Below are 21,503 nucleotides of genomic sequence, written 5' to 3'. Positions count from 1 at the left end.
TGACTGCCTCATCTTTCTCCAATGGAGCGGCCAGTGTGCTCGAACCGCTGACCTTTCAGTTAGCAGCCAAGCACATGCCCACTGCGCCACTAGGGCTCCTTTCATCACACTTAGAGCTTTAGATGTTAAACAAGATGAAAGACAAAGATACTCAACTGATTTCTATACCCATGTCCTAGACCCTCCGTGAGTGGCCATTTCAAACGTCTACAGCTGGGCCCATGTTTCAGGTGTGAGATCCGCTGCTTTCCCTGCTCATGGTGACTTTCCACAGAATCACTTTCTTCTGGGAAGACATTATACACTTCATACACTCTATGGGGTTTGGCAGCCAGGAGACCAAAGCGTGATACTAGCTGTATCCTAGTCGTAATTAAGAGCCAGGAAACAAAAGTGCTGTGATTACCTTGGCAATGAGCTTGAGTGTTGTGAAACAATGAGTCAGGTAAGCCGTGCTCTGATTGCAGCTCAGAGAGTTCACCAGGACCCTCAGGGCGCCTCTCAGCAGACTATCCTTCCAGTTCAGTGCCGAGCTGGCCTGGGGGAATGGAAGACCAGCATCGAATGGAAGAATCGCACCGTTGATCCCTGCCCTCTACCCTTGGCACCTGTGGTGATCAGCACAGAGAGGATGATGCCCCCATCTCCCAGTCTTCACTATCACCCATCACCCTGGGAGCTGAAGGCATGTTTCCACATGACCTTGTTCCAAAGGTCTGATCTGAGATTTATATCTAATTCTGGGCAATTAAGTTTCACCTCTGCTTGAAAATTGTGAATGCATTTTGAGGACTGAGTTAGACGTTGTTAGTAATGCTACATGAAGATACAATCCATGTGTTGTCAACCATTTAAATTATCAAAGCTATCATATTGTCTTTATTTTTGTATTAAGTACTTTGAGTTTGTTGTTGTTGTTGTTATGTGCCATCGAGTCAAACCTGACTCATAGCGACCCCTCCTTGGGTTTCCAAGGCAGTATCATTACGGAAGTATGATTGCCCAACCTTCCTTCCGAGGAGTGGCTGGTGGGTTAGGGTAGTTTAGACAACTTAAAAGTTGGATAAGGAAGGCTGCACTGTGCTTCAACAGTATTTCTTCTAGCTGGATCCTAGATCAATACTAGATCAACTCTAATGAATGGTTTCTCAATGGAAAAATGTTAATAATTAAGTTGCAATAGGCTCATTTTTCAGTGGAACTAAAAATCCATTATTGCCTAGACTTGGGAGTTTCTGGAAACATCTACTTAGAAGGTAAAATTAGGATGGCAAATTCTGTCATCACAAAGTTCACAGGGACACTATACTTTGCTACAGGCAAACACATGGCACAGATGCCTTCCTGTCCCGGGTTTGTACCTGAAGCAGATACCATCATCATTCAAACGTAGCACTCTTTTTTTTTTTTTTTTTTTAACTTAGCCCAGTCATAGCCTGAGCTCCAAACCAGGCAGGACTGATGGCTGCATCAATCAACTGGAGTGGACCCATCAGAGGAAGCCTATTTGCCTCCCCTGTTGTAGATACTGAACTATAAGCTTACCATCCACATTTTAAGCTTGGCACACACTCTGGTGTATTTAACCACAAGAGCCAGCTTGTCAGGAAACCCTTTCCAAGTGAACAGCAACTCAAAGAAGCCAGAAAAATGTTTGGTATTTCTGGAATCTGTAAGGTGGACGAAACAGCAAACTTCCCAACATCATTTAATAAAACAACACTGGATCACACTTATTTCCTTCACAACCCTGCACAAAGGACTCCTATTAAATTCCTGTAGACGTGTTTTTGTGGAACCAGTTGGCGTTCCTCGCCTCACCTGGATAATATTCTCCTGCATATCCAAGATGATTAAATTCACTTCTGTAGCCAGGTTGCCACTGATCAAGGCCTCTTGATCTAACTCTGCTTTTGATCTAAAAAAAAAAAGAAGTCAAAGTTAAGCGTATATCAAACCCGGACATATTCCGACAATGGCCCTGTATGTACCAGAGCGTAAAGAAATCTCCAGAGTCCGATAGAGCCTGGTGGAACCACTGAGACTATGGCCCCTAGCTGCCCTTCAGGTCTGGAACTGAACACACACCTGTGGTTTCCAGCCAAACAAAAGACAGGCATATGAGTTGAACACTTACCTGAGGTAGATACACTCTTTGGAGAGAACAATCATGAGAGAAAGAAGGGCTGCTTATGCACAGGGATACAGCTCAGGGAGCAGGAGTGCATGGAGGGATGGACACAGGGAAGAGGTAACTACAGGGAGGAAGTGGGAAGAGAACTGTTACAATGAGCGGAATTGCAGTCAATGTCATGAAACAAAATGTGTATGAATGGCTGTATGGAAAATGGGTTTTCTCTATAAACTTTAACCCAAATCAAAATAAAAATTTGAAAAAAAGAAGAGGGAGCAATGTCCTGCTGACACCTTATTTTGGACTTCTGCCTAAGGCACTTGACTGCTAACCAGAAGGCTGGCGGTTCAAACCCACCAGCCACTCCTCACAAAGAAGGTTGGGCAATCTACTTCTGTAGTGATACTACCTCAGAAACCCACTCAACGGCACATAACAACAACAACAGCCTCCAGAAAAAGGAGATCTGTGGTGCTATGGTTAAAACATTATGCAGCTAACTAAAAGGTTGGTGGTTTGAACCCACAGCGACTCCAAGGAGAAAGATAAGTCTGCTCCTGTAAGGATTTACAGCCTTGGAAACCCTATGGGGCAGTTCTACTCTGTCCTATAGGGCCACTGGGAGTTAGAATCAATTAGATAGCAGTGGGTTTGGTTTGCTTTTTCTTTCTTTTATTTTTACTCTGTGAGAGAATACATTTCTATTTATTTTATTTATTATTATTTTTTTTATTAGGATTTGGGTGAAGATTTACAGAGTAAATTCACTTTTCATACAGCAGTTCACATATACTTTGTCTCATGTCATTGACCAAAATTTACAATGCAGCAGCTCCCCTCCCACTTCCTCCCCATAATTACCTCCTCCCAGTGTCCATCCCTTCATACTCTTCTGCACCCTGAGCTATCTCCCTGTGCATAAGCAGCCCTTCCTTCTCCCATGATTGTTCTCTCCAGGGCGTGTGTCTACTTGAGGTAAATGTTTAACTCACATGCCTGTACTTTGTTTGGCTGGAAACCACAGTTGTGGGTTCAATTCCAGACCTGAAGGGCAGCTAGGGGCCATAGTCTCAGTGGTTACACCAGGCTCTATTGGACCAGCAAACCTGGTCCCCACCTTTTTTTTTTTTTTTTCGCCTCCAAATGATTTTGAGTTTTGTTCCACATTGTTCTCCCTCTTTATGCAGGATCTCCTACATCCCTTCCAAGTGGATGGCAGTGGTAGCTGGGCACCATCTAGTTCTTCTGGTCTCATAGTTGTATAGGTTGCAGATCGGATGGTGTACCAGTCGCTAGGACTGATTGTTTCCATTAATTTTGGTTTTCTTCTTTCTTCTTGACGAGGAGAGACCCGTTGTTGCATCTAGATGGCAGCTTCCTAGCTTTTAAGGTCCCAGTCGCTACTCGCCAAAGTAGGAGGTGGAACAATGTTTTGTATAGTATGTTATGCCAATTGAGCTTGATGTCCCCTGCGACTATGGTCCCAAGCCCACAGGATCAACTACTCGGTCCCTCTGGGTAGCTGGCTGTGACCAAGCAATGACCATAACCTTGCCCCTTGTCAGCTCTACTATACACCTGGGAATTCTGATCATTCACATGAACTTATAGGCCCATTGTCTGCCAACCCTATATATGATCTTGGATACACTCCCCATTTAGACATACCTAATTGTTTAGCTTGTTCACCCATCTATCCGTCCCTATACCCATGTTTGCTTTCACTGACAACTCAGTACTGTATATGCAAAAAAATTCATATTTGTTGTCTGTACTGCCCATGTAACTCTCTATGTCTTTCTCATCCTCAGTGCTGCCATATTGGTCACTCACATTTGGTACATTGCCCTTCTCTTCACCCAAATCAATATTTATCTCTATCTGTCTAACAGCATTCCCTCCCCTCCTCTCCCACCCCTGGTAACCAACAAAGAAAATGTCCTCCAATATATAAACCTTTCCTTAACTTTTACAATAACGGACTAATACAATATTTGTCCTTTTGTGACTGACTTATTTCACTCAGCATAATGTCCTCCAAGTTCATCCACGTTATGCGGTGTTTTGCAGATTCTACATTATTCTTTAGCGTTTATTTTAAGCCATTCTTGATGGCAATTTGTTACAGTAGCCCTGGGGGACTAATCCACTTGGTAACAACAAAGATAGGTTATTTACAAAACACCACTGCTGTTCAGCTCTGCCCACTCACCCTCTCCTTAGGGTGTGTTCTTTACAGGATGCCCTACTTGTTCCTCATCCAGTTGGGCGTCCTTTAACCGTACAATTATTTGCTCAGGGAACCCTGAAATTAAAAATGATACCGGCTGTTAACAGGAATAGGAGACTATGTTATCTATTCAAACACATTTAGTTTCATATGTCTTCACATGTCTAAATTGTTGCATATGTGAAATATATATCTATATCTATAGATCCATTGATCCATATATTAGTGTTGTTTTGGGATGGTGTTGATTCCGACTCACAGCAACGCCACGTGACAGAGTGGAACTGCCTCAGAGGGTTATTCTGGCTGCAGTCTTTACAGAAGCACATCACCTGGGCTTTCTCCCACAGAGCTGCTGGGTGGGTCGGAACCGCCAACCTTTCAGTTACCAGCTGAGCACTTAACTATTGTGCCACCAGGGCTCTTTCTATGTATATAGAACATAACATTATTGAAAGCCAAACAGGATTCTTCTTTTCTCATTTCTTACGTCTTTTTCTGATAAAAATACACATCCACTGTAGGAAAAATAGACAAGTGTGAAGAAGAAAACATCACCTACCTATATTCCCAACATTCAGGAAATCCAATTAATATTATCACCAATTTCCTTCTAGACTTTTTTTTAAAAAACTATATATATGTAGTTAGGGACTCAAGATTACCCTGCTGCCACCAACACAATTTTATTAAACAAGCTGACATAAAAATCCCTGACTATCCATATTTATGCACATTTCCCCAGTGGAAGTTTGGATTTGAAAAGCTGTGGTCTTGGCCTGCTTCTTCCATTTGTTTCTCTGCCTCCCCTCCCCCACCAGCTACGTGTGCTAAACTGTTCAAGCCTGCTAAATATTAGTTTTCTGGAAATGTTCATCCGTGTGATAAATGTTAAGCACTGGCAATTATAATTCCTTTGATTATCCTGACCCAGGCTGAATTGCATCTACACTGATAATGATTCTTTACTTTCCCACCCTTGGAAGGATGTTGTTGTTTCAGTAATGCAAGTAGCCTGGGAAGAATTTTGAATTTTAGGTAAAAGTAGCACACAGTTGCTGAGTGTCTTACTTATCTAGCTTCTCATTAGCTTGCCGCCAATGTGTCTGCTCTTTCTTCCATCTCAAGTTCTCACTGAGGCCTGGAAATTGGTCATTCCCTAGAAGTTAAGAAAAGCATGATAGGAATTTGATTAGTGTGAAGCCCTCCCAGATAACCAGAGGTTTCCTAACAAGCTCAAAGGGGATGACTCAGCACTACTCCCCCGCTAATGAGAGGCCAGACAGCAGGCCTGGCGGAGACACAGTCTTCATGCTCATGAACAAACTAGAGCTTCTGAAAAGCCCTGCTCCACCTTTCTGGGGCACCAGGGAGCCCCTTTCTCATGATGAGCAAGTTCCCATGAGACGGTGGGTTTCTCACTGAGCTGTTGGAAGGGAAAGTGTGGGGGTCAAATCAGAGTGCGCCACCACCTCTGAGAATTTGAAGCTCCCTCCGACTTGGAGGCCCAGGACATGGCCCAGGACATGCTGTCACTGTGTTTTAGCTGGAGCTCAGTGAACAGGACTGAAGAGACCTGAACATTTCATTCTATCTACAGTTCAGCCTTTTTCAGATCATTCCTGGGGCTGGAGTCTGCAGGACTGGAGTACACCACCATCATTTGAGGAATGGCTTCCATCCTAACAGCACTCCAAAATGACCTGGCAGATGATCCGGGGACCAGAACTATACACTGTTTTGGCCATAATCTTAATTTTCCAGTTGCAGTTGACTCCAACTCATGGCGTCCCCATGTTTCTCAGTATAGAGCTGCGCTTCATAGGGTTTTCAATGGCTGAGTTTTTGCAAGTAGATTGTCAGGCCTTTCTTCTGAGATGCCTCTGGGTGAACTTGAAGCTCCAACCGTTTTGTTTAGCAGTCAAGCATGTTAACAATTTGCAACACTCAGGGACTACACAGGCTAACCAGACTACTCAAATGGGCCCAGTGAGGCTGCAGCCCTGATAGACCCAACTCTGCCACATCCAATGAGTGAATTAGAAGATGCCCTGTGGGGATATTTCCAGGGTTCCTGGGCTCTTGGGACAGCAGCTCTACCTGGGAACTGTTGTTGTTAGGCACCATCACGTCGGCCCTGACTCGCAGTGACCCTACGTACTACAGAATGAAACTGTCCAGTCATGCCTCACAATCCTTGTTACACCTCAGCCCATCATTGCAGCCACTATGTCAATCCATCCTGCTAAGGGCGTTCCCCTTTTTTGTTGACTCTCTACTTTTCCAAGTGTGTTAGGCTGGGTTCTCTAGCGAAGCAAAACCAATAAAGCTTATAGAGAGAGAGAGAGAAAGAGAAAGAGAGAAATTTATCTTAGGAAAATGTCCCACACACTTATAGAAGCTGGCAAGTCCCAAGTTCTTGGATCAAACATTAAGATGTAGGCTTTTCTTGACTCATGTAGTTGTAGGGGTGGATGAGCTCAAGGTTGGCAGGCAGTATTCCAGTTGTTGACTCCAATGAATGACAAATCTAAGATCACCATGCCGAATGGTGGATTGTTCGCTCATGGACAGTTATAGGCAGCACAATCCACAGAAGAGTGTCTCATTTTCCCAGGATGTCCATAAATATATTGGAAGCAGGCCACACCCCTAGAGAAACTCCCTCTCAACGGATTGGCTGCTCAAAACATATACATCCGATCTTATCATGGGAATAATCCACATCACAACTGCTTAAACCACACAGAATTGTGGTCTAGCCAAGTTGACATACAACTCCAACTATCACACCAAGCATGATATCCTTCTCCAGGAAATGGTCACTTCTTACAACATGACCAAATTAGATGAGACGAAGTCTGGCCATTCTTGCTTCCAAGGAACATTTCTGTTGCACTCCTCCAGGACAGATTTGTTAGTTCTTTTAGCAGTCCATGGTACTCTTACCATTCTTCACCAACACCACAACTCAAAAGCATTGACTCTTCTTCAGTCTTCCTTATTCATTGTCCAGCTCTCACACGCATATGAGGCAACTGAAAATACCATGGCTTGTGTCAGGTGCACCTTAGTCTTCAAGGAGATATCTTTGCTCTTCAGTACTTGAAAGAGGTCTTCTGCAGCAGATTTACCCAATACTATAGAAGCTCTGGCAGCATAGTGCCTAAGGCACTTGACTGCTAACCAGAAGGCTGGCAGTTCAAACCCACCAGCCATTCCTCGGAAGGAAGGTTGGGCAATCTACTTCCGTAGTGATATGACCTTGGAAACCCAAGGAGGGGTCACTATGAATCAGGGTGGACTCGATGGCACATAATAATAACAACAACATATGACATTTGATATATTGACTGCTGGTTCCATTGGTGTTGATTTTAGAACCAAGCAATATAAAGCCTTTGACAATTTCAATCTTTTCTCCATTTATCATGATGCTGTTTATTGGTCCAGTTGTGAGAATTTTCATTTTCTTTATGTTGAGATGTAATTCATACAGACTGTAGTCTTTAAACTTCATCAGTAAGTGCTTCATGTCATCCTCATTTACAGCAAGCAAAGTTGTGTTGTCAGCATATCACCGGTTGTTAATGAGTCTTCCTCCAGTCCTGAAGCAGAACTTCTTCATATAGTCCAGCTTCTTGGATTATTTGCTCAGCATACAGATTGAATAAGTATGGTGAAAGGATACGACCCTGACATGCTCCCTTCTTGATTTTAAACCATGCAGTGTCCCCTTGTTCTGTTCGCATGATAGCCTCTTGGTCTATGTACAGGTTCCTCACAAGTACAATTAAGTCAATTATGGAATTCTCATTCTTCTCAATGTTATCCACAATTTGTTACGACCCACACAATCTAATTCTTTTGCATAGTCAATAAAACAAAAGTAAACATCTTTCTGGTATTCTTTGCCTTCAGCTAAGATCCATCTGACATCAGCAATGATATCCCTCGTTCCATGTCCCCTTCCGAATCCAGCTTGCATTTCTGGAAGTTTTTGGTCAATATACTACTGCAACCATTTTTTAATTATCTTCAGTAAGATTTTACTTGCATGTGATATTAATGATATTGTTTGATAATTTCCACATTCTGTGGGATCACCTCTCTTTAAAATGGGCACAAATATGGGTCTCTTCCAGTCACTTGGCCAGGTAGCTGTCTTCCAAATTTCTTGGCATAGCCAAGTGAGTGCCTCCAGTGTAGCATCCATTTCTTGAAACATCTCAGTGGGTATTCCATCAATTCCTGGAGCCTTGTTTTTTGCCACTTCCTTCAGTGCAGGTTTGACTTTTTACTTCAATACCATTGGTTCTTGATCATATGCCACCTCCTGAAATAGTTGAATATCAACCAGTTCTTTCTGGTTCAGTGACTCTCTGCATTCCTTCCATCTTTTTTTGATGCTTCCTGCATCATTCAATATTTTGCCCATAGAATCTTCCAATATTGCAACTTGAGGCTTAAATTTTTTCTTCAGTTCTTTCAGCTTGAGAAATGCCGAGTGTGTTCTTCCCTTTTGGCTTTCCAACTCCACATCTTTGCACATTTCATCATAATAATTGACTTTGACTTCTCAAGCTGCTCTTTGAAATCTTCTATTCAGCTCTTTTATTTGCTTTAGCTACTCTTCATTCAAAAGCAAGTTTCAGAGTCTCTTCTGACATCCATTTTGGCCTTTTCTTCCTTTCCTATCATTTTAATGACCTTTTGCTTTTTTCATGGGTGATGTTCTTGATGTCATCCCACAATTTGTCTGGTTTTCAGTCACTGGTGTTCAGTGCATCAAAGAATCTATTCTTCAGATGGTCTCTAAATTCAGGAGGGATATATTCAAAGTCTGGTAGCATAGTGCTTAAGGCACTTGACTACTAACCAGAAGGCTGGCAGTTCAAACCCACCAGCCACTCCTCAGAAGGAAGGTTGGGCAATCTACTTCCGTAGTGATACTGCCTCAGAAACCTAAGGAGGGGTTGCTATGAGTTGAGTCCGATTCGATGGCAAATAACAACAACAACATATTCAAGGTCATATTTTGGCTCTTGTGGACTTGTTTAATGGTCTTCAGCTTCAAGTTGAACTTGCATATGAGCAATTGATGGTCCATTCCACAATCAGCTCCTAGACTTGTTTTGGCTGAAGACACTGAGCTTTTCCATCACCTCTTGCCACGGATGTAGTCAACATGATTCCTGTGTATTATGTCTGATGAAGTCCATGTGTATAGTAGCCATTTGTGTTGTTGAAAAAAGGTATTTACAATGAGTAAGTCATTGGTCTTGCAAAATTCTATCATGCGATCTCTAGCATCATTTCCATCTTTGTTTCCAGCTTTCACATTCCAATCACCAGTGACAATCAACACATCTTGATTGCACTTTTGGTCAATTTCAGATTGCAGATGTTAGTAAAAATCTTCAATTTCCTTATCTTTGGCTTTGGTGGTTAGTGCATAAAGTTGAATAATAGTAGTATTAACTAGTCTTCCTTGTAGGCATATGGGTATTATCCAGCATTGTACCACAGGATAGATCTTGAAACTTTCTTTGTGTCGATGAATGCCTTCATTCCTGGCAGAGTAGATGATATGGTTGTCTGATTCAAAATGGCCAAAACCATCTCAGCTCACTAATGCCTAACATATCCATCTGTTCCAGTTACCTAGTGTCACTCTGACAAAAATATACCTCTAATGGGATGGCTGAACAAACAGAAGTTTATTCTCTTACAGTTTGGAGGCTTTAAGTCTGTGTTCAAAGTGCCAGGCTCTAGGGGCTGGGTGAAAGCCCCTCAACCTTGGGCCTCAGTTCTGCTTCCTGCTCCTGGCCCACTGAAGCTGGAGGCTTTCTTCACTCAGACAGCTGCTGGCTGCTGAGGCTGACAAGCCCAAGGTTGACAAGTAAAAAGGTACAGTCCCGATGTTACCAAACCACACAGCAGGCCATTAATTCAAGTCCACTGAAGTCCCAAGGTTGGTAGAGCATGGCACGCTACTGAACAATGACACAGCTACATGCAGGGTTCAAGCATGCCATAAGCTAGAGACCATTCCCAAAGCTGTTTCTTATATACAGGAATCAGACCACATACCCAATGTAGCTACTCAGCTACTCCAATACATTACACCATGGAGTTAATTACCAGTCTCACCATGGGGATTAACTACATTCAGCTGCCCAGCCACTCAACCAGGCGCAGCCAAGTTGACACACAAATGTAACCACCACACGATTTTTCTGTGTTCCATTTTATTTATGACAACTTCCAATTTTCCTACACTCATCATACTTCGTACATTCCATGTTCTGATTATTAATGGATGTTTGCAGCTGTTTCTTCCCATTTTGAGTAGTGTTATATCAGCAAATGTTGTTGTTAGGTACCATCAAGTTGGCTGTGACTTATGGTGACGCTATGTACAACAGAACTATTCCAATTCTGGGTCCTGTGCCAGCCTCACAATCCTTGCTCTTGAGCCCAGTGCTGCAGCCACTGCATCCATCCATCTTGTTGAGGGCCTTCCTTTTTTTTGTTGATGCTCTCTTTACCAAGCATGACATGCTTCTCCAGGGAATGGATAACATGACCAAAGTAGGTGAGAGGAAGTCTGGCCATTCTTGCTTCCAAGGAGAATTCCGGCTGCTCTTCCTTCAGGACAGATTTGTTAGTTCTTTTAGAAGTCCATGGTACTTTCAGTATTCTTTGCCAACACCACAATTCAAAAGCATCAACTCTTCTTCAGTCTTCCTTATTCATTGTCCAGCTCTCACATGCGTATGAAGCAACTGAAAATACCATGGCTTGGTTAGGCACACCTCAGTCTTGAAAGAGACATCTTTGCTCTTCAGCATTTTAAAGAGTCTTTTGCAGCAGATTTGCTCAGTGCAACACATCATCTGATGTCTTCACTGCTGCTTCCATTGATGTTGATTGTGGAACCAAGTAATAGGAAATCTTTGACAACTTCAATCTTTTCTCCATTTATTGTGATGCTACTTATTGGTCCAGTTGTGAGGATTTTTGTTTTCTTTATGTTGAGATGTAATCCATACAGACTATAGTCTTTAATCTTCATTAGTAAGTGCTTCATGTCATCCTCACTTTCAACAAGCAAAGTTGTGTCACCTGCATATCACACATTGTTAATGGGTTTTCCTCCAATCCTGATGCCACACTGTTCTTCATATAGTCTAGTTTCTCAGATTATTTGCTCAGCATACAGATTGAATAAGTATGGGGAAAGAACCCTGGCACACTTCTGTCCTGATTTTAAACCATGAAGTATCACCTTGTTCTATTCGAACAACAGCCTCTTGGTCTATGTACAGATTCCTCGTGAGCACAATAAAGTGTTATGGAATTCCCATTCTTCTCAATGTTATCCACAATTTGTTATGACCCACACAATCTAATTCCTTTGCACAGTCAATAAACACAAGTAAATATCTTTCTGGTATTCTTTGCTTTCAGCCAAGATCCATCTGACATCAGCAATGATATTCCTCATTCCACGTCCTTTTCTGAATCCAGCTTGCATTTCTGGAATTTCTCTGTCAATATACTGCTGCAACCATTTTTGAATTATCTTCAGTAAGATTTTACTGGCATGTGATACTAATGACATTATTCAATAATTTCTATATTCTGTGGAATCCTCTTTCTTTGCAAGTCTTTCCAGTCAATTGGTGATGTAACTGTCTTCCAAATCTCTTGGCATAGATGAGTAAGTGCCTCCAGTGTGGCATCCATTTGTTGAAATATCTCAGTGGGTATTCTGTCAGTTCCTGGAGCCCTGTTGTTTGCCAATTCCTACAGTGCTGCTTCAGCTTCTTCCTTCAATACCATTGGTTTTTGATCATATGCCACCTCCTAAAATAGATGAACCAATTCTTTTTGGCACAATGACCATGTATTACTTCCATCTTCTTTTGATGTTTCCTGCATCAGCAAATGGAGGTCCCAAAAGCTTTCCTCCATCCATGTCTCTATTTTGAAGAGGCAGATCTTCCCCAATCATATTTTGAGTGCCTTCCAACCTGAGGGGCTCACCTTCTGGCACTATATCAGACAATGTTTCAGGGCTATTCATAAAGTTTTCCAGTAATATCTCAGACAGTTTTTCACTGCTATTCATAAGGTTTTCACTGGCCAGTTCTTTGAGAAGTAGATGGTCCCTTCCTTTTTCCAAGTCTGTCTTAGTCTGGAAGCTCCACTGAAACCTGTCCACCATGGTTGACCCTGCTCATATTTGAAATACTGGTGGCATAGCCTCCAGCCTCACAGCAACATGCAGGCCACCACAGTATGACAAACTGACAGATGAGTGGTGCCCCTGAGAATTAGAATCCTAGAATCCTCCAAATCCTAGAACCGTTGTCTCTTTGATGTTTCCATATCTCAAGAAAAGTGATGGTGTCTTATCACACAGGAAGACAATCCTCCCCTCACAAAGGGCTGAAAGCTCTTGACCCCCACTCACACTCCTAGAGCCCAACACTTCCACCCAGACCTGGAGCCCCACCCCAGTCACACACCTGGAGCTTGCCAACACCTCATCCTCTCTCTTCAGGCCCCTTCACCACACAACAATGCCTTCTCTAGCCAGGCCTTGGTGTCCCTGGACTTCTGCAAGACCAGGGTGCTGTTTTGTTCTATTGCACTTCACTCATGAACACTGGTGATCACTATGAACATCTAACAACAACAACAATCTAGATGGAAGCAGACTGCCACATCTTTCTCCCATGGAATGGCTGGTGGGTTTGAACTGCCAACCTATTGGTTAGCAGATGAGAGGTTTAACCACTATGCTACTAGAGCCATTTTTGAGCACTGTAATGAAAACAAAATAAAACAAAAACCCAGCAGTACGAAGATTTGCCCATTGAATTGAGCATGTTTATGCTCACATAATTCCTTTCCAAAGTGATGATGAGATTTTTATCCTACTTTTTAACAGATCGGAGTTTAGGTGACATTGTTCCTATCACATGACCCTGTACTCAGATGGTTGAAGCACATGGGGTATAGGATCAATTCAATTGTTCCTAACACAATTTTCCATCTTTCACTTTCGTTGTTATAGAGTTTCCCTCCCCCTCCCACTCCTGGTGTTGAACCAAAGCACTGTGTGGAAAGCTACAGACCATGTGAGTTTTTGTTTTATTTATTTATTTATTTATTTTTGCTATTAGCTGTAGTTTGTTCATACTTTTCTCCCTGGTGACAAGAAAGCTCTGTTATTTTGATAGTTTTGTTGTGTTCTGACACAGCATGAAGAATGTAACCAATGTCACTGAACTGTACATGCAGAGACACTGTTGAATGGGTGTGTGATCTGCTGTGCATATTTTCACCAAAACAAAGTGCTCTCAGTTTTGTTGGAGAGGGTCTTGCTATCAGAAGAAATGATAAAATCTGACACGGCCATTGCACCCATTTTGTGCAAAGCCGTCCTCACTCCAACTCCTTCCTGCAGTCATCATAGCCTTTGCTCTCTACCAGGTGCCATCTTCCTATCAGCTGGATGGTGGACATGGTACATGTGGGGTGGACATGGTGCATGAATGGGTGGGCAGGCGGGTAAAGTGGGCAGCACAAGTTACAGTGCATGGATCAGGTATGTTGGAAGCTGTACTTTTTGGACTAGGCTGCCCAGCAAAAGGGCCTTGCTTGGGATGGTATGGACCTGGGTATGTAACTGTGCTCCTTCTGTTTTGAGGGTTGTTTTAGTCTCCTAGTGCTGCTGTAACAGAAATACCACAAGTGGGTGGCTTTAACCAACAGAATATTTTCTCACACATTAGGAGGCTTGTTGTTGTTGTTGTTGTTAGGTGTTGTCGAATTGGCTGTGATTCATGGCAATGCTATGTACAACAGAACAAAACACTACCCAGTCCTGTGCTATCTTCACAATCATTGCTTGAGCCCATTGTTACATTATCCCATAGGAAGCTAGCAGCCCAAATTCAGGTCACTGGCTCTAGGGGAACGCTTTCTCTGTCTGCTTTGGGGAACGTCCTTGTCTCAGCCTCTCTAGCCCCCGTGTCCCTGGGCTCCTTGGCGATCTCCACATGGCGTCTATCCTTCCCTGTTGGTGCTGCTTGTCTCTGTGTCTATGCTGTTCCCTTATATCTCAAAAATGATTAGGTTGAAGACACACCCTACACTGATATGGCCCCATTAACACAACAAAGAAAATCCTGTTCCCAAATGGGATTCCATCCACAGGGACAGGGGTCAAGACTCCAACACATATTTTGGGGGGGACACAATTGGGTCTCTAATGGGCAGTGCGGTCTGGTAGTCTTCTCTACATCTTGACCACGCTCCTCAGTCTAAGTGATGCAAAAGGGCTTTCACGCTGCTAAACTCTCCAAGTATTTCTCCATCAAGCTCGACAGTGGAGGGGTGGCCTGACAGAACAGAACGAGCCTGGCTGGAAGCCACAAACACCCGACATGTTCCCATCTAGCTTCTCAGCCACAGACTCCAAACATAAGGGTCATGACCTCGTTGGCAGATTACTCAAACACAGAACTCAGTGAAGTCTTCGCTCATGGGGCCTGAACATGGTGTATGTCTGCCTGTGGGTGGGGAAGGGCAAGCCTATCTGCTTTCATACTTTGGCCATGAGTGCTCATTCTACAGTGCCCAGTGCACTTTGTGTTACTCATCAAATCAATACCAACAGCAACACACAGCTACATCCTTGGCTGGGGGGTGGGGTGGGGGGAGCTAATAAGCTAATACCCAGTAGAATGTGCTGGAGGAAATGCAGTGAGGGGATTGTGAGTCTGAGGGGGTGTCAGTTGTGGAATCATACGCAGTGCAGTTACTTTGACTTGAGTTTTTCAGAGTATGCTGACAAGAAGAAATGAAGTCTCAAGAAATGTTATAACTTCACAGGGAATTGGTTCTGACAGGTGAACTTCGGGCTTTGGAATTTCTCCCTCAGAGGCAAATAATCTTAAAGAGAGAAAGTGATAGCAGATATCTTGCTGTGATTTGGGGTTTTCTTACCCATGAAACCAAATCGTCCCTTCAAAGAAATCCTAGACCAAAATTAATCCACCAGCGGCTTTTCTTTCTCCCAAAGTTGCAAATCCCTTCTTTCCAGTTCAAAGCCAGGCTTCCTATATTTGAATCTCAAAAGACATGGCTGGTGGCAGGGCAGAGACCATCAGTGACCTGATATCCCTGGATCTCAGTGTAAGGGGGAGGGCAGGGGTCAGTCTATCACATGAGGATAAGCCAATGGGTGAGTTTCTATAGTTCTCCCTTCCTCTTTATATGCTTCATTGCACCTAGCTCCTTCCAGCCATTTTGTTGTTTTCAGGAATCAAAATTATCTCCCTATATGCATGTAGAATAACTGCTCAAAATAAACCTTATGTTCAAAAATTGCTGAGTGCTGATTATTTTTAACACTAACAATGTAAAATGCATACAGTGCTTCAAGCAATTAACTCTGGAAGATGGATATTACAAAGGTGGAACTCACTCAAACCAAACTTACTGCCATTGAGTCGATTCAAGTCATGGTGACCCCTCCTCGGGTTTCCAAGGTGGTATCACTACAGAAGTAGATTGCCCAACCTTCTTTCCGAGGAGTGGCTGGTGGGTTTGAACCACCAGCCTCCTGGTTAGCAGTCAAATGTCTTGGGCACTATGCTACCAGAGCTCCCTGGGGGTGCATTAGGGATGCAGAATTGCTAAGTGCTGAAGGGAGAAAAAGGAGCTCTGGTTGTGTAGTGGGTAAGGCTTTTCACTGCTAACTGGAAGGTTGGTGGTTCAAACCCACCAGCTGCTCCGTGGAAGGAAGATGAGGCAATCTACTCCTGTAAGATTTACAGCCTCAGAAACCCAGTAGGGGTCTCTAATGAGTAGGAATCAACTCAATGGCAATGGGTTTGGTTTGGAGGGAGAGAAGGCAGTTAACAGCAAAGGAGAGTTTACCCTAAATCTGTGTTATGGATGAAGCTGTACCCCAAAAATATGTGTTGTAAATCCTAACCTTTCTACCTGTGGGTATGACCCTATTGGGGTAGGGTTTGTTATGTTAATGAGACAATTATCAGTGTAGAGTGTGCACACTGATGGAGACAAGACAGAGCAAAGTAGGAACAGAAGCCAACAAGCAGAAATGGGAGAAAGATAGATGCCATGTGGAGATCTCAAAGGAACACCAAGAAGACAGTAGAGACACTGAGACAAGAATTTCCCTCCAAGTTGACAGTGAACCTTCCCCTAGAGCGGTACCCTGAATTCACACTTCTAGACTCCTTGAAAATAAGTCTGTGTTTGTTAAAGCCACCCACGCGTGGTATTTGTTATAGCAGTGCTAGAAACTAAGACAACTTGCTTTCCCAGAAATGAACCAAGTCAAATTCTCCACAGATATGTACCCTACAATGAAAAGCAAGTTAGATTAAGCTGGATTACTTTGCCTGGACAAAGAGATAGTTGGGGCTCATGAAGGGACAGAGAGCGGTCTCACCTCAATGGTATAAAATTGAATCCCACAATTAAGGCACTTGGGATGACTAAAATGCTCTCTCAGATCTAAGTTAAACTCCATTTTGAATCAAACTGCAGCTTGGCCTAAAATCTCTGCTTCTGCTGCTCTGAAGAGATAATTCAGCTTGTGAAAATTTAATTGCTTGTAACCCAAAAGGAGCAAGGGTCAAGATTTTACCTTGTGTGAGGAATTATTTGTTAAAAGATGTTTGTCAAGAGTGTTGCATGGCTTGATTCAAGAAGAATGCCTTTGTCAACACATCTCAGGAGGTTAGGAAATAGAAAGGAGAATGTTGAGGATTGTAGTTTAATGAGCCTCTTGGAACTTTCTCTCATGTATCCTCTTGTGTCTGTGAGCATGCAGCCCTTTGTTTACTCCACAAGATAAAAATCATGCTCTCTTCCTGCAGTTTGGAACTCAATAGTACCCTGGCTGGGTGCTAGTGGTCTCTTAACTCTCAAGTCTCTCTACCTGTCAATACAACTCTTTGTTCTCATTTCTAAAAGAGTGTAAGACCGGTGCTTTGTTATGATGAGGGAATGAGAAGTTGTCTTCCCCGAGAAGCCCCTCTTTAAAGGCAGAGCCAAACAATTCTTTTTAGGGTCCCTGTTGTTGCTGTTAGATGTTGCCAAGTTGGCTCCAATTCAGGGTGCACAACAGAACAAAATGCTGCCCTGTCCTGCACCATGCCATGATCAGTGGCAGATGAAACCATCGTGACTCATTTGCTTTTTCCATTGGCTGATTTTCAAGAGTAGATCACCAGGCCTTTCTTCCTAGTCTGTCTTAGTCCAGAAGCGTCACTGAAACCTGTTCAGCATCACGGATCCTACTGATAAATGAATGGTGGCTGCACATGAGATACACTGGCCAGGAATTAAACCCAGGTCTGCCATATGGAAGGCAAGAATTCAACCACTGAGCTGGTAAGATGGCAGAATAGGCAGACAAACCACCCTCTTCAACAAAGAAAAGAACCAATGAATACAGATACACTGGTTCAAGTCCAGGAAATGGAGATGAACACTTGGCCAAATGCAGGATCCAGATGTGCCAACAAGCTAGAGAACTTTCTTAGAGCTGATTCTTATATACTGGAAGCAGGCCACACCCTGATGGCAACTAATTAACTGTTCACAGCAGATTCTACCATGGAGGTGATTATACCACATCCAGTCTCATCATGGAGAGTAACTACATCCAGCTGCAGCCATTCAAAACCACAGCCCAGCCAACTTGACACACAACCTTAACTACCACATCGTTATAGAGTGGCAGTCCCAGGAAGGACTTTAATGATCGTCAACTCCATCCTGCTCATTTTACAGTCTCTGTCTTTTAAATTTATACAAACCAAAGCTATCACATTACTGTGACATGCATTTCCTCATACTCTAGGAAACTATCTGGCAATTCCAAAACTCTCACACTCCCCCAGCCTATAATGACTCTCATAGAATATAGAGTACACCAACCTTTCCTAATTCCCTTGTAACATGGGAGTTTCTTTACTGAAACATCCTGTTTATCCCCTTAGGCTTGCTAAGACTACAAATTTCCTCAGCTCCAGAGACACTCAACTGCTGTCTGACTCCTGAAATGTTGCCAGTGAGACCATTTTCCAAAAACCAGACACATCCACACAAAGAGATCTTGGAATTCCTGATTAGGGAAGTATATATACATCCCTCATACTGTGTACAGATAAGAGACAAAGTCTCTTGGGAAATCATCATACCCAAAGTCTGAGTTTTATTTGGTTAATGCTTTCATTGTTCCTCAGCCTATCTTCCTAAAGTTGTGGGAAATGAAACATGTTCGCCTAACTAAGTTTAATTGCTAGATCTCTTTCTAAACATCATGGATCAGGTTCCAGCAAGATGGTGGAATAGGCAGCCAAACTACACAGACCCTCTTTAACCAAGAAAAGGGGAACCAGTGAACACAGATACAGAAAATAATCCTGGAGCCCTGAGCTTTGAAAGGAAGTATACAGAAGTGGACTAAAATCCAACTAGTAGAAGAACCTGCAAGAAAACACCAAAAAAGGAGACATACGGAGCTGCGGTCTGTCAGCAATTCTGATGCACAGACAGCTTGGAAATTGCCAAGTGGTGTTAGGACCTGAGAATTAACCTAAAAATTGGGCCCGCCACCCAGGGGCTGCATGGAGGACTGCACTGGTGTCTGCTGAATAAAAGGGGAAGCAATGAAGAGGGAGACAGAGTAAGCTGTGGACTCGTGCCTGTATGGAGGATGCAGCCATTTTGAATGTTTACAAGTGGTTCAATCATTTTGGATATTTATTAAATTTTCTCAGATTCCAGGGACCTAAGAATAGGCTCCACTTGCCAGGGACTGCAAGAACATACTGGACGCTAAGGACTGGTGATATTCTCTGTATTACTCGTATACCCCACATCCTCTCGGTGAATGGAGGTTCAACCATCCCTCACTTCCACCCACCTTCTGGGCCAGCAGGAATTCCATCCCAGTCTAGGTGCTCTGACAGAGCCTGGGTGCCCTGCCCTACCCCACACAGATTTTTTTTTTTTTTTGGTTAGTTTGTTTTTGTCTGTTTTAAAATAATAATTATTATTATTTTCATCTTTTTTTTATTATTATTCTTTCTTCTTTCCTTCCCAGGTTCTAGTTTTCACCTTTTTCTCTCTTCCCTTTTCCTGGTTCTCATTGTTTTCTTTCTTGTGGCTCACCCCATTCCTTGTTTTTCTTTTTGCATTTTTTCTTTTTTTTTTCTTAATTATTCCCCTATGCTACCTCTTTTTTCTTATTCCTCCCTCCCCAGATATTGCAGGGTTTTTTCTCTCCCTTTTTCTATTTATATTTCTTTTGCCTTTTTAAAGTACTTCTTTAAATATTTTTCTCTCGTCTATTGCCTTTCTTCTTCTTCATCATCTTTTTTCTCTTTTTGGTGATTGTTCCTGTGTTTACGCAGTGTGTGTTTTTTATCCTCTTGCTTCTACTTTTTTTGATGATTTTTCAATAGTTGTTTCTGTCTAATGGAGTGGAAGACAGCAACTGTGCCCATATGACCCAACCACATCCACATCTCCTGCAGCTCTACTTACTGAGTGAGAGCCACCACTTCCTTCTCCATCAACTGGCCAACGATAAATGACCACCAAGAGCAGCCTGACTCACCCTTAACTGCTCTTCACAAACAGTTAACAGAGATCTGTGCAGCCACTCTCACAGCACACCCACCAGGAGAAAGGTGGTGAGTACTGCCAACTAGTGAATAGAGGAGCACAGTACCCTGCTTATTCAGCTACATCAAAAAAAAAAAAAAAAGGAAATGAAAATCTTGGGTGAATCACTCCAACATACATTCACCAATTAAATATAAATACAACAAAGTCACAGTCTCAGAGACAACACACCATCACAGTCCACACAAAGAAGCAAGATGAAGAAGAGACAAGGGAGCAGGATATAGACCCAGAACACATCCCTGAGGAAGAAGCAGCATTGGAACTCCCTGATAAGGAATTCAAAAGAATTACATTTAGGTACCCTCAATGGATTGAGAGACAAATCAAGGAAAACATTGACAAAATTAAGGAAAGCACAGACAAAACCCTAGAACAATTTCGGAAGAAAATACAAGAACAAAATGACAAAATAAATGAAATATTAGAAATGATACAAAATCCACAAATAGAAATCCAGAAGATTAATACTAAATTTTCAGAAATAGATAAGATATTGAAACGGCAAAGTAGTAGAATCAAATCAATGGAAGACAGAATTAATGAGATTCAAGACAAATACCTGAATATTTCTTTGGAAAGGGATCAATCAGAAAAAAGATCAAAACAAAATGAAGAAAGCCTAAGATTCATGTCGGATACTGTGTTAGACTGGGTTCTTTAGAGAAGCAAAACCAGTAAAGCTTAGAGAGAGAGGGAGAGAAAGAAATTTATCTTAGGAAAATGGCTCACACACTTATAGAAGCTAGCAAGTCCCAAGTTCTTGGATCAAATGTCAAGCTGGAGGCTCTTCCTGACTCACACAGCTGCAGGGGCTGAGGAGTTCAAGGTTGGCAGGTAGTATACTGGCTGTTGACTCCAATGAAGGATGAATTCAAGATCTTCAGGCCGAATGGTGGATTGTTCGCTCATGGACAGTTGTAGGCAGCACAACAGAATCCTGATCCACAGAAGAGTATCTCCTTTCCCAGGATGTCCATAAATATATTGGAAGCAGGCCACACCCCTAGGGGAACTCCTTTTCCATGGACTGGCTGCTCAAAACATATACATCTGATTCCATCTTTGGAACAATCCACATCACAATTGCTTAAACCACACAAAATTGTGGTCCAGCCAAGTTGACACACAGCTCCAACTATCACACATACCATCAAAAGGAATAACCTTTGTGTAAGTGGAATTCCAGACAGAAAGAGAAAAGGAAAACCACTGAGAAAAGGAAAACCACTGAGAAAATGTCTAAGATTTGCAGCATTCAGGATGAGAAAGACATGGAGAGGCACATGGGAGGTACAGGCAACAAATATGAACCCTTTTGCACATACAGTACTGCATTGTCAGTGAAGGCAAACATGGGTATATGGATGGATAGATAGGTGGACA

At 42.7% G+C, this 21,503-nt stretch overlaps 1 protein-coding gene across 1 annotated transcript in view; it reads right to left on the bottom strand.

Annotated features, from left to right (window-relative positions):
- Positions 1-21,503, bottom strand: part of DOCK8 (dedicator of cytokinesis 8) — a 193,688-nt gene that overhangs the window by 40,864 nt on the left and 131,321 nt on the right. Inside the window, 5 exon segments of the mRNA XM_042782993.1 lie at positions 407-538; positions 1,822-1,918; positions 5,436-5,523; positions 12,902-13,018; positions 14,802-14,856. Of these exon segments, the coding sequence (XP_042638927.1) occupies positions 407-538; positions 1,822-1,918; positions 5,436-5,523; positions 12,902-13,018; positions 14,802-14,856 (489 nt within the window).

This window comes from Orycteropus afer, unplaced genomic scaffold (assembly GCF_000298275.1).
Source record: "Orycteropus afer afer isolate SDZICR_OR568_19922 unplaced genomic scaffold, OryAfe1.0 scaffold00569, whole genome shotgun sequence".
In the NCBI taxonomy this organism is placed as follows: Eukaryota; Metazoa; Chordata; class Mammalia; order Tubulidentata; family Orycteropodidae; genus Orycteropus; species Orycteropus afer.
Note: the sequence above shows the minus strand (reverse complement) of the source record. Positions and strands in the feature narration are given on the sequence as shown.